At 41.6% G+C, this 13,146-nt stretch overlaps 1 protein-coding gene across 3 annotated transcripts in view; it reads right to left on the bottom strand.

The window, feature by feature from the left end:
- The window catches only part of bmpr2b (bone morphogenetic protein receptor, type II b (serine/threonine kinase)), a 333,412-nt gene that overhangs the window by 187,686 nt on the left and 132,580 nt on the right, over positions 1–13,146 (bottom strand). The window contains exon 1 of one of the 3 annotated variants that reach the window (XM_041200904.1): positions 8,757–8,786. The exons of the other annotated variants lie outside the window; for them this stretch is intronic. Coding sequence (XP_041056838.1) covers positions 8,757–8,763 — 7 coding nt within the window. The 5' untranslated portion in view covers positions 8,764–8,786. Of the gene's footprint in view, positions 1–8,756; positions 8,787–13,146 lie in introns of those variants that run through there. 3 annotated transcript variants of the gene reach the window in all.

The raw sequence follows: 13,146 nt of genomic DNA, 5'->3' as shown, positions 1-13,146 counted from the left end.
ATAACAGTTAGAAAGTTTCACTCTTGTTAATGATGCAGTCTGAATCCCATAATGGATTATGTCCTTGTATCCATTTTATTATTTTGAAAACAGTACAGCAACCTAAGCACCAATATAAATGGTGTTGCAAGCACAGTAAATACCCCTGTGGGACTGCAATGTGCCTGAGGCTACTGGTGCTTCATGGTCTCTTTCCATCCTCCACATTTAGAGCACTAACAACAAAGTGAAGCAACTCTGCAATTCCTCAGAAGTCATGTTGATGACTAGGTTTCTCAGACCTTCCCTTTGTAGCAAGTCACACTCCTGAGCAGTGGAAATGAGCTGGACAATCAGCCTACCCACAGCTGGGGGAAGAATAACAGCGAGTTAGGCACTTACGTCAGAGATTCCTTGAAAGCTCATCTCATGAGGGAGGACTTAGAGCCTCAGAGTTTGGGGAGCAATCAATGCTACTAAATGCAGGTGAGAAGGGCTATGCAACAGAAAGAGGAATTAACAGCTGAACAGAGTGAACAAGGGAAATGAATACAACAGTTGCAACAGGAAAATGATGTGTTTCTTTTTCAAAGACTATTCATCCTACACAAATATTAACTAGTTTATACAAGAGAATGTCAGTGTCCTGTATTGCCTACAATATAGTACAGTTTGTGAACAGTGCCAAGCACTAATCTCTCCCTTTTCTTGTTGCTCGAGTGCTGTTAGAAACTTGGCTAAAATTCAAACACTGAGGCATAGGTCTGTGCAAGAGCCCCAGGCTAGTACATTTCTCTGACTAGAAGCAGTCACAAAACTACAATGCATTCAGACAACTATAAATACATCCATTATACTTGGCTTTATGCTGCACCATGGTGTCTGACTGTAGTCCAGTTTTCATGGCAGCCTTATTACTGATTAGCAAGAAAATGGTTGCTTTGCATCTGGGGCTGCTCCTATTCACTTCAGTTTGAAAATGTTTGTGATAGGGAAAAGGGAGAGGGGGAAGAGTCGGCAATCCTTCAAATCTTCTTTGAAACAGATGTACGTCATATTTAAACCCATCTTAAAGATGTGTGTGTGCCTACACTCATGTGTACATCGCATGTACTTCTCCATATTAGACTGTCAGTGACATTAGAATGAAGGATTTTCACCCAGACACCAGGCTTACTTAAGTTACTAGAGTGCACTGAACCCTAGTATCCAGGCGATTCCGGGCTGAATACTGAATTCAACAACTTTAAATCTTGAACTCCCTCCTCCATCCCCACCCCATTTCCGTTTCTTCCCCCTTCCTTTTGTTTTTTCCAATAATTTATATAGATTTTTCTTTTCCCCCCTATTTCCATTATTTTTAAATCTTGTATGCCCTGCTAGTTTTTCCACCCCACCCCCACTAGAGTTGTACCTTGAGTGCCCTGCCATCCATTCTTAATTAGCACATTCGTTTAGATAATATCACCACCTTCAACACCTCTTTGTTCCTTTGTCTGTGACATCTTTTGATTATCTGCTCCTATCACTGCTTGCTTTTCCCTACAACCACAGCCACCCCCCACTTCTCTCCCCCCCACCACCCACCGCCCCCGCCCCTTCCCCCCACCTTAAACCAGCTTATATTTCACCCCTCTCCTAGTATTCACTCAGTTATGTTGAAGGGTGATGAGGACTCGAAACGTCAATTCTTTTCTCCGCCGATGCTGCCAGACCTGCTGAGTTTTTCCAGGTAATTCTGTTTTTGTTTTGGATTTCCAGCATCCGCAATTTTTTGTTTTTATCTTTGTACACAGGAAAGCCCCATAAACAGCAAACAATATTTGGTAAAAACAAAAAACTGTGGATGCTGGAAATCCAAAACAAAAACAGAATTACCTGGAAAAACTCAGCAGGTCTGGCAGCATCGGCGGAGAAGAAAAGAGTTGACGTTCCGAGTCCTCATGACCCTTCAACAGACCCTTCAATCAGTTCTGTTGAAGGGTCATGAGGACTCGAAACGTCAACAATATTTGGTGGTGTTACAATCCCTTTGGAGACTGAGAACTTTTAAAAAGATATTTGAATTCCCTGTGACTGACTGGAAGGATCACATGACAAATTTTAAATTTTTAAGATTTTTACTGTCACAAATCAAACTTTAGTCAACAACATTGACCAAACATTATTTACTAGGCAACTTATATTTTAAACTACAGGAAAGATTCCCCATGTGACTTTTAACATGACTGAAAATACTATGCCATGGTTACATTTTAAGCTCTTAAGTGGAAACTTAATTCTCTTGGAACCAGTCCAAAGCTATTCTCCGTCTCCTGATGGCCTGCTTCTTTTTTCCTTTCCTAGCCAGGTAACTTCTAATTCCAGAACTTACTGTCACCGTGAAGGTTGCATTGGAGATTTTTTCTCTCTAGCCCAAGCTAGGCTGATCTTCCAGCCTCCTTTAAATCCCCACAAACTAGGTCTCTCCTTCTGAGTGCGAGCTCCCACCTATGTTCTGTACGATCAACATTAGGATCAGCATTTTCTCTGTCTCAAGTGCAGGACTGGCTACATCTTTTTCCTGTGCTCACTTCTCAGGCTGATTTGTGTCTGAGTGTTTCAGGGATAGCTATAACTCAAAAACCTGTAACCTGATACAACAATGGCTTGCTATGGGCTCTCCCCTCCCCAAACCTCCTCTCTATGGCAATGTGAATCACATGGGCCTTGTATCCAGCTAGAAATGCTAAGTAGCTATCCTCTAGATGCCAACTCCATTCAAGCTTGGAATTAAATAGACAGTTTAAAGCATAACTGTTTACAAAACCTGACAGTCCTAACACCTCCCTGTGAGACTTGGAGATTAACAGTCTATCCACATTCATCGCAATTGCTCTAACCATCGCCTACAGGTGTGAATATCTCGCAGCTTTTGCTCAGTAAGACAACATGCCCCTCACCTTTTAACAACGAGGCCACCCAGGCTTGGTGTCAGGAGAAGCCACATGATCCACTTCATTCCTCCATTTTACCTGAAATTAAGGAGGCAGTCCCCAAAAAAACCAAAAATCTTGTTAACTTTGTATTTGTAACTGATTGAGGGAGCAATATTATCCAGGACACCAGGAGAAGTTCAACGCTCTTCATGAAGAGTGCCAACCTCATCAAAAAGGTGTGTGTCTATTTCAACTAACCTTCAGTTCAATGTCACAGCCAGTACAAAACAAAACAACAACCCTCCAAATGTCAGTCAGAAAGAAAAACTTGCATTTATATAGTGCCTTTGACATATTTATGACATTCCAAAATGTTTCACAACCATTGAAATATTTGTGAAACAAAGCTCTTGTTGTAACATAGCAAAGCAGAGGACTATCGGTCTCCCAGCATCAAAGGTTACATCCTAAAATGGTCTTACTAAAACTGGACCTTTCAGCAACAAAATTTCCACTATGAAAGATGTCACACTGCCCAGTACCATACATGTTGCAAAGGATTTTATCTGATGCACCACAATATTTCACAATGTAGTTTTCATGCTAACAGGCCTTTTTTTATTGCCACTTTACTCATCTCCATTCTGAAAAGTGCTGACTCTACAAGATGCATCTAATAGGGTAACCACAACCCTCTGCTATCTCGTCCAAGCGGTCATTCTTCATGCTTGCTCCTAGACAAGCTATTCATGCCTGGAGTCAAAATTGAATCTGCTCTATTCAGACATCCCACACACACCTGAACACTGGAGCCAAGATTCTTTGTCTCCATTTGAAAACTTTGGGGCTGAAGTTGCCACAGATTCCCAGAGATGGGAAGAGAAAAATCAGCCCCAGAGTTCCAATTTTAGACCAATGTCTTAACACTCCTGCTGGAAAGGTGAAAACAGAACCGAACTCGGCAGTGCTACATTGTATAAATGGGACATAAATGAAGGCTTTAGTCTGCTGCTCAGGAATGACATGCCGTCTAGAGTAGTAATCCTATAATGAAGCCAGTAACTTCGTGCACATTATTCTTTCCAAATGGCAACAGTTAAGATTGGAGAGGACAAGTTCTGACACACAACTGGGTAGGCACAATTTAAAAAGCATGATTACACATAATAAAAAGTTACTTTGATTGACTGAAAGCTAGTAGTAAACAAAATCAAGACATAACAGGCAAAAACAGAAAATGCTGGAAAAACTTAGCAGGTCTAACAGAATCTGTGAAGAGAGAGACAGAGTTAACATTGAGTCTATATGACTCTATTGCTGGCCTTCTATCCAGCTTCACCTGCTCCACCCCCCTTAAGCAGTATAAATTTCATCACATTTTTACTTCTCTTTAGCTCTGAAGAAGAGTTATATGGATTCGAAATGTCTTTCTCTCCACAGATGCTGTTGGACCTGAGTTTTTCCAGCATTTTGTTTTTGCTTCAGATTTTCAGCATTTGCAGAATTTGCTTTTATCCAAGATATAACAGGTCCTATAAGCTATTTTAAGTGCACAGCACTGACAGTAAAGTACTTGATGCTCCTCGCCCCCAAAATTTCCCTATTTAAATTCCTAACAGCAAACCTGATGAGTATTTTTATATATAAATTTCAAATACTCAAAACTTTAAAAATCCTAGATCCTGTTCTCTCTCTGCTATCTATGGATCATCCTATCTAGATGGTTGGCAAAGTACCACAGCCAGTGGAAAAGTTCATATCAAAGGACAAGTGAGGATTCCTAATGACTTTGCAGATAAATGCATCACATAACTTCGCAGTGAACCACACAAGTCGGAGGAAGCTATCCAAACTCCAATTCCCAGTTTGCACCAAAGTTCCCTGAACTCAGTCAAGAAAGTGGGTGGTGGGGGTGGGTTTGGGGTGGAATCCATTAAATTTGCAATCTCTGCTGGGAAAAATTAGTGACTGTGTGTTTGTGCGCTTGGGTGTTTGTGCACATGCATGTTCTGTTGGTTTGCATGTAGTATGTGTGTGTATGTGTGTAAGCATTTGGAGGGAGTTGAGATGGTTGGGTGAGAAAAAAAATTAGGTTCAGGTATAATGTGATGTGATCAAATCGCACTGCTGAGGCTCACAGATAGATGCGTTAACTGAAGGGCTGCCTGCTCTCGTAGAATGGCACTCAAGCAAAAGGATTGCACTTTTGGAGAGGAGCCCGTGAGAGAAAAAGTAAAAGAAACGCTGCAGAGATTGTGCAAGGATATACAAGTTTTCAATGTCAATATATCAGTGATTACAAAAGTAAACAATCTTCTTATTGACTGGCAATTACATTGTACAGCAATTACATTGTGAAGACAATTACATTGTTAAAACAGGTGCTGAGCATTGGCTCAGCTCTGCTTTGGGGTTAAAAGACTAGCTTTGGACTCATTCTATAGGAAGGATGTGATTGCACTATAGAGAGTGCAGAGGAGATATACCAGGAAGTTGACTGGGCTGGCAAGTTTTAATTATGAAGAGAGATTGGATAGACTGGGGTTATTTTCCCTGGAGCTGAGGAGGGACATGATTGAGGTGTATAAAATTCTGAGGGGCATAGATAGGGTAGACAGGAAGGAACTTTTCCCCTTGATGGAGGAATCAATAACCAGGTGGCATAGATTTAAGGCAAGGGGCAGGAGGTTTAGAGGGGATGTGAGGAAGAATTTTTTCACCCAGAGGGTGGTGGGAATCTGGAACTCACTGCCTGAAAGGGTGGTAGAGGCAGAAACCCTCATAACATTTAAGTAGTATTTGGATGTGCACTTTCGATGCCATGGCATTCAAGGCTATGGGCCTAGTGCTGGAAAATGGGATTAGAATAGTTAGGTACTTGTTTGGCCAGCGCACACTCAATGGGCCAAAGGGCCTTTTGCTGTGCTGTAGACCTCTATGACTATGACTCTTCTACGACAAGCACTTATTGTGAGTAATATTCAAAGCCTAATGTCGAGCAAATCTGGTTCAATTAATGGTTCTATCTCCACTGCTGCTTTAAGGCATATGAGTTCCAGGTAAATTGGACTGCTGTATCAAACACAGAAATCTACTTTGTATTAAACTTCACCATACCAAAGCCCACTGTACACCCTGTTAAATTCCCTGGTCACAAATCTTTCTTTTCTTGCTACTATTTTCGCCATTGTTCCTCCACTCTTCTGAAGCAATGGCTCTTGTTGGGACAGGCAGACATTGACACCTTGCTCCAGTGGCCATTCTTCATGGGGCAGGCTAATGACCACCAAACTTGTCACAGCTGAATCCTAACTGATACTTGCCCCAAGTCCATCTTCAGCAGGGGTTACTGGATAAGGTGACTACGGTACCTCTATTGTCACCCTGAAATTTGGAAAACTTCCACAGACCTGGGATTGTCCTGCTCTGAATGGGTCAGCTACTCACTGGGCCATCAAGGGGAATCAAATTTTTTATGACAAACTTTATTGATCATGACTGCCAAGTGCATGGCTATGAAACATTTAACTATTTCAGGCTGATTCATTATTAGTGATTTCAGTCTCGTCGAATTAACTGTGACAACTAGAGTGGAACTGTGCTGGGTAGGCCTGAGACATAACCACAGCCAGAATAAGGATTGATGAGATACACTTGCCATGCACCATGTCCTTTTCCCTTCCAAAAATGCTTATGCTTATAATGTAGACTACATCCCATTTTTACCCATGCCACCCTGTCCCCATATATCCTCCTTCCAATCCACCCTGGCCCAACCTCTCTACCTTTATACAAACTCATTCAGGTGAGGCCAAAAGAACCAGAAATAATTTACCAAAACCATGGGCACTCAAAAACATTTGGCAGAAATTTGGGCAGCCACCTCATGATCCAAGCTTCATTCGAACCACCAACTGGTTAATGACTTCAAGCCCCAGAGGGGGACAGAGCTGTTATGGTATGGAGGCCAAGGCTACAGAATCAAGCTGCGCCCTCTCACTTATATTGCATGGTATACATTGACACTCCTTGGTCTGTAACCTGGTTATTTTGCTCTCTTCCTTCTGTTCCATTATACTATGTTTACATTATCAATTTAATTTCTTACATTGATATGGTACTGCTTCTATTTATTCTTCCCCATTTTGCCTTGATCTTCCATGTGCTCACTGACTCTTATCATATCAACATACCACTTTGTGTCTCCACCTGCAGCCTGTCCACTGGTACGTTGGCACACTGTTGGGGAGGAATTAGCTAGTGATACATGGACCTGCTGCACTGAGGAGGAGCAGCCCACTAATACATGGATACACCATGCCGAGGAGAAACAACCCACTGGTGTCATGGACATACTATATTGTACTGGAAGCTCTCTAGCAGCCTGGCTTCACAGCCCAGCCTGATCCGATCCTCACATGATGTCCACACCAAATGCTTTCCAGAGCACAGAAGATAATGACCAGGAGCAGGAACCCTGGACGATTTTATTCTCTGCCTAATGCAGTTGTTTTGAGACCAAATATAGTGCCCACCACATTAACAGTGGTAAGAACACCCCAAAAAATGAATATTGCCAAATGAATTTTTCAAACATGTATTATTCAAATAAAAAGGGCAATACTGTATTTCAGAAATACAAAATAGGGTGCAGCCAGACAATTGGAACGAGGACCAATGACTCCTGACATTGATCATGGTAGATGCTGGGACATGACATGAAGCAAACATATTAATGAACTGGCACAGATTTAACTCAGGCTAGTATAAACAGGGCTGTCAATCTCTCTTGAAGTCATTCAAATGAAGCCACCTGGCCACATAAACCTCACGCCTGTATTCAACTTCACTTACCTGACCAACAAGAGATTTTACTCACTATGTCAATTGCATGTCGGTGTCAGAAGTAAGAAATGAAAAGAAAAATGCGACTACTCAAACCATCACTGGCAAAAGCTAACTTGTGTTCTTTAAAACTTAGCCAGGACAGATACAGCACGGGTTACATATAGAAAAAAACTTCCTTTATTCTACCCCAGTAATACATCTCAAGCTGAGTTCCAGTGCCCTTAATGTCAGTGTAACACTTTTCCATTTCCCCCACAAGCACCTTGTGAGAGCACTGAATTAGGAGCAGCCCTTGCTCACTCAATTGAGTCTCTTTTCACAAAGGGCCCTATCAGCAGATTGAGGAGACTTGCATCCCAGCAACTTGGACAGAATCTGAATGCAGGTCCCAGAGGCTGAAAATAAGAATCTAACCAACTATGTGACAAAACGCCCAAGAAACCAGCAAATTTAAAAATGTTATAAGAAAGTTTATCTGCCAGCAGTTCACAGATTAGTGACATTTCCCAGCCTTCAATGTCGCTGGAACTTAAGCACACAGTATTTCAAGAAACCATTTTTTCTCTCCCATCACGTTTTTGTCTTCCTGCCAAATCTGACTGCAACATCTAAAGCCCTAGCAACAGAAGCATGTGGTTATAAACCTCAACCTAGCTGCAAGGAGATAACATACATTCAAAAAACAAATTCTCAACTACTCTGGCTTAGTAACTGCAGTGATTGAAGGTATAGCCTTTTCCTACTGCCCTTCGGGTCACGTGATTGTTCTTGTAGACTCCGACAAATGAGCCCTAAGCATGGGTAATCCGGGGGGGGCGTGGCTTTCTAGTCGAGAACCTGGCTCAAGCATGTAGCTTCTGAAAAGTGCTCTGTATTAAAGTTATCTGTTTCAAGTAGAAACCTGTCCATCAAGTCATTACATTTCGCGACAAGGGTAAAATAGCTCCGATGCTGCACCTTGCCTTGTGAATGTGAGTACATCAGTTTTTAAGAAAAAAGAAGTGTACTCACCAATCATGCCACTCTTCAGCAGAATCTTCCCTCATGACACGTCTATGGAAGACTGGAGCCAGTATGTAGAGCATCTTGTGGCAAATGAGATTACCAGAGGAGGAGCAGAAAGTAATCCTTTTGAGTGTGTGTGGTAGCAAGACAAACAGTCTCATCCACAGTCTGACAGCTCCAAATACACCCAATTCTAAACCTTTTAACAAATTAGTAGACCTCGTGAAGATGCATTTTCAGCCGAAGCCATCCGCTTAAGTTTAACTCCAGAGTTAGGGCCCTGGGAGAATCCATCGCAACTTATATAGCAAAGTTGAAGCAGTTGACAGAGCACTACAACTTTGGAGACACACTCAATGCTATGTTGTGGGCCAATATTTCCGCTTAGTTTGTTCAAGACAACGCCATTCAGCGCTGTTTACTTGCAGAAGTCAATATTGATTTGAAGCGCACCATGGAAATAGCGCCAGCCATGGAAAGTGCTGCGAGAGACTCACAGGCTTTACAGAACGTGCAACTTGGTGCTGTTCTTTAGGTGAGGTGGGAACCTACCGCCGGATGTGGCGCGAAAACCAGAGATATAGACAGTACAGCGAGAGACAGTCTCTGCTGCTAGAAAAACGAAAAGGTCTAATGGAAGCATTTCAGCAGTGATTCCAAAGTTAATCTGTTACAGATGTGGAGGTAACCATGTACTGGACACTTACAGAGTCAAGGACGCAGAATGCCATTACTGCCATAAAAAGGTCATGTAATAAAGCAATGCAGGGCGAAATCAAGACAGCCAATAAAGCAGTAGACCAAAAGGATTGAAGTGAATAATATAACAGAACCTGAAGCTGCCAATACTGACATCTATTCCCTGTACAATGTCAAAGCAGTAATAACTGAACCTATAACTATCACAATTCAAGTGAACAGGAAACCACTAATGATGGAGGTAGATACGGGAGCCTCAACTACAGTGGTGGGAGAGCACACATTTAAATACAAAATGAAGATACCCAGCCACTGAATCTGCAGCGAACAACAGCTCAGTTGAAGCCATACACATCCATACGGGTAAAGGGGATTGCCACAGCACCTGTGTCCTATAGGCAACAGACAGCCCAGCTTCCAGTGATCATAGTGACAGGTGAAGAAAGAATCCAATGTTGGGCATTGATATTATCTGCATATGAGTATACCTCTATGCATCGTCCTGGCGAGCCTACTGCAAATGCGGAGGATTGGGAGCAGTTTAGAATTCAGCAAAGGAGGACCAACAGATTGATGAAGAGGGGGGAAAAAAAAAAAGAGTATGAGAGTAAACTTGCAAAGGACATAAAAGTAGACTGTAAAAGCTTCTACAAGTATGTAAGAAGAAAAAGATTGGTGAAGCAGGGACAGGAGAATTTATAATCATGAACAAGGAAATGGCAGAGCAATTAAACAACTACTTTAGTACTGTCTTCTCAGAGGAAGACACAAATAACTTCCCAGAAATATTAGGGAATCAAGGGTCGAGTGAGGAGGAAGAATTGAAGGAAATTAGTATACTAGAGAAATTAATGGGACTGAAAGCCAATAAAGCCCCAGGGCTCGATAATCTACATCCCAGGGTACTAAAGGTGGCGGCCATGGAAATAGTGGATGTGTTGGTTGTCATCTTCCAAAATTCTGTAGATTCTGGAACAGTCCTGGCAGGTTGGAGGATGGCAAATGTAACCCCACTATTTAAAAAAAGGAGGAAGGGAAAAGCAAGGAATTACAGACCGGTTAGCCTAACATCAGTGGCAGGGAAAATGCTAGAGTTTATTATAAAGGATGTGATAACAGGACACCTAGAAAATATCAACAGGATTAGACAAAGTCAACATGGGTTTATGAAAGGAAAATCATGCATGACAAACCTACTGGAGTTTTGAGGACCTAACTAGCAGAATATATAAGACAGAACTATTGGATGTGATGTATTTGGATTTTCAGAAAGCTTTTGATAAAATCCCACATAAAAGATTGGTGTGTAAATCTAAAGCACATGGGATTGGGGGTAATATCTTGGCATGGATTGAGAATTGGTTAGCAGACTGGAAATAGAGAGTAGGAATGGGCCTTTTTCGGAATAGCAGGTGGTGATTAGTAGGTTACCGCAGGGATCAGTGCTTGGGTCCCAGCTATTCACAATATATATCAATGATTTGGATGAGGGAACCAAATGTAATATTTCCAAGTTTGTTGACGATGCAAAATTCGGTGGGAATATGAGTGGTGAGGAGGATGTAAAGAGGCTTCAAGGCAATTTTGACAAGTTGAGTGTGGGCAAATACACGGTAGACGCAGTATAATGTGGATAAATGTGAAGTTATCCACTTGGGTAGAAAAAATCAGAATGGCAGAGTATTATTTAAATGGTGATAGATTGGGAAATGTTGATGTACAAAGAGACCTGGATGTCCATGTACACCAATCAAGCAAGCAGGCAGGTGCAGCAAGCAGTTAAGAAGGCAAATGGTGTATTGGCCTTCATAACAAAAGGACTTGAGTACAGGAGCAAGCATGTCTTACTGCAGCTATACAGAGCCCTGGTAAGGCCAAGGTGACACCTGGAGGAGTATGTGCAGTTTTGGTCTTGTTACTTAAGAAAGGATATACTTGCCATAAAGGGAATGCAGCGAAGGTTCACCAGACTAATTCCTGAGGTAGCAGGATTGTTGTATGAGGCTAGGCCTGTATTCACTGGAGTTTAGAAGAATGAGAGGGGATCTCATTGAAGCATAAAAAATTCTGACAGGGCTGGATGCAGGGATGACATTTCCTCTGGTCGGGGGGTCTAGAACAAGGGGTCACAATCTCAGAATATGGGGTAGGCCATTTAGGACTGAGATTAGGAGAAACTTCTTCACTCAGTGAGTGGTGAACCTGTGGAATTCTCGAGCATAGAGAGCTACAGAGGCTAAGTCACTGAATATATTGAAGAAGGAAATAGATAGATTTCTAGACTCTAAAGGCATCAAGGGGTATGGGGAGAGAGTGGAAGTATGGCGTTGAGATAGAGATGAGCCATGATCATATTGAATGATGGAACAGGCATTTTCTATGTTTCACTCAGTTGTCTCCCATTACCAGATAGTATTGTACATGCTCCAGTGCCACAAGAAGTTGTGCTTGTACTGAATTTCTTGGACTCTTCTCCCATGTGTGTGAAACGAGTTAGGAATTAGGCGAACAGAGATCCAATTCTGTCGAACGTCCAAGACCTTATATTGCGTGGGTAGTCGAATTCACCGGGCCTGAAGAGATGAGACTATTCCAAGCCCAAAAAACAAGAGTTAAGTTGTCAAGATGGAATCGAATCATTGTCCCTTCACAAGGAAGAGAACCACTCTTGACAGAGCTTCACAGTGCACATCCAGGCATACCGAAGATAAAAATGCTTGCACGAAGCTCTGTCTGATTGCCAGGCATAGACAGTGACATTGAAAGCATGGTCAAGCACTGTCTCCAATGTCAGCAACAACAGAAGTTGCTTGTTTCAGCTCCACTCCATTCGCGGAAGTGGTCTGGTCGACCCTGGGTTAGATGATTATGTAGGTCCATGCTTAGGTACCATATTTTTATTGATCGTAGATCATAAATGGGTGGATGTTTATGAAGTGTCATGAAGCTATTAATGTATATAATGTTAGACTTGTAGTAAGGTCTGTGTCTGTGGGTGTGTCTGTATGTCCCCTAATTGGATTAAAGCTAGCTAGCCTGGGTGCTTTGATGTATAGTAGTTTTGAGATGTAAACAGTAAGGTATAGAGTACATTTGCATTTTGTTGAATAAACCATTCAAAGACTGGGGGTGAAATCTTGCATCTAGCTAGGAGACACCAAGCAATATGTTTATATTATTAATAAAATTGGTACCATGAAATGGGTTTTATTGTTGGAAGAGATGGAGTTCAAAGCGCCTGGTGATTCAATGAGAATTTGCATTCAAAGGAAAGGCTAGGTATACACAGAAGAGTTTAGTGTGTGGAAGTTAAAGGCATATGATATCTAAGTGCCTGTAAACCTACAACTGTCTGGAAAGGAAACAAATTGAAAGGAACCTCATCTTAAATTTGTAAGATAGAAAGTGCTTTGCCTGGTGTCTGTTTAAGGTCTATGGGTTATTGTTGCCTTGGTGAAGATTTTACGAGTGATTAATTTTGGGGATTTATTTAATAGTTATTATGGTAGTAATTTATAGATGCGTATGTGTGTTTAATATCTTGTAAAACTAATAAATGTTTAATTTAATTTATATAAAAAAACCTCTGGAGGCTTGGTGGTTTCATTTCTGAATTCAGAGTTGCATCTCAAACATACCAATTGAAAATATATGTAATGACAATTGTTTAAAGTTTCTCTCTGGGATTTTAAATAAC

Source organism: Carcharodon carcharias, chromosome 12, assembly GCF_017639515.1.
Source record: "Carcharodon carcharias isolate sCarCar2 chromosome 12, sCarCar2.pri, whole genome shotgun sequence".
In the NCBI taxonomy this organism is placed as follows: domain Eukaryota; kingdom Metazoa; phylum Chordata; class Chondrichthyes; order Lamniformes; family Lamnidae; genus Carcharodon; species Carcharodon carcharias.
The sequence above is the reverse complement of the archived record's forward strand: the minus strand, read 5'-3'. Positions and strand labels throughout refer to the sequence as shown.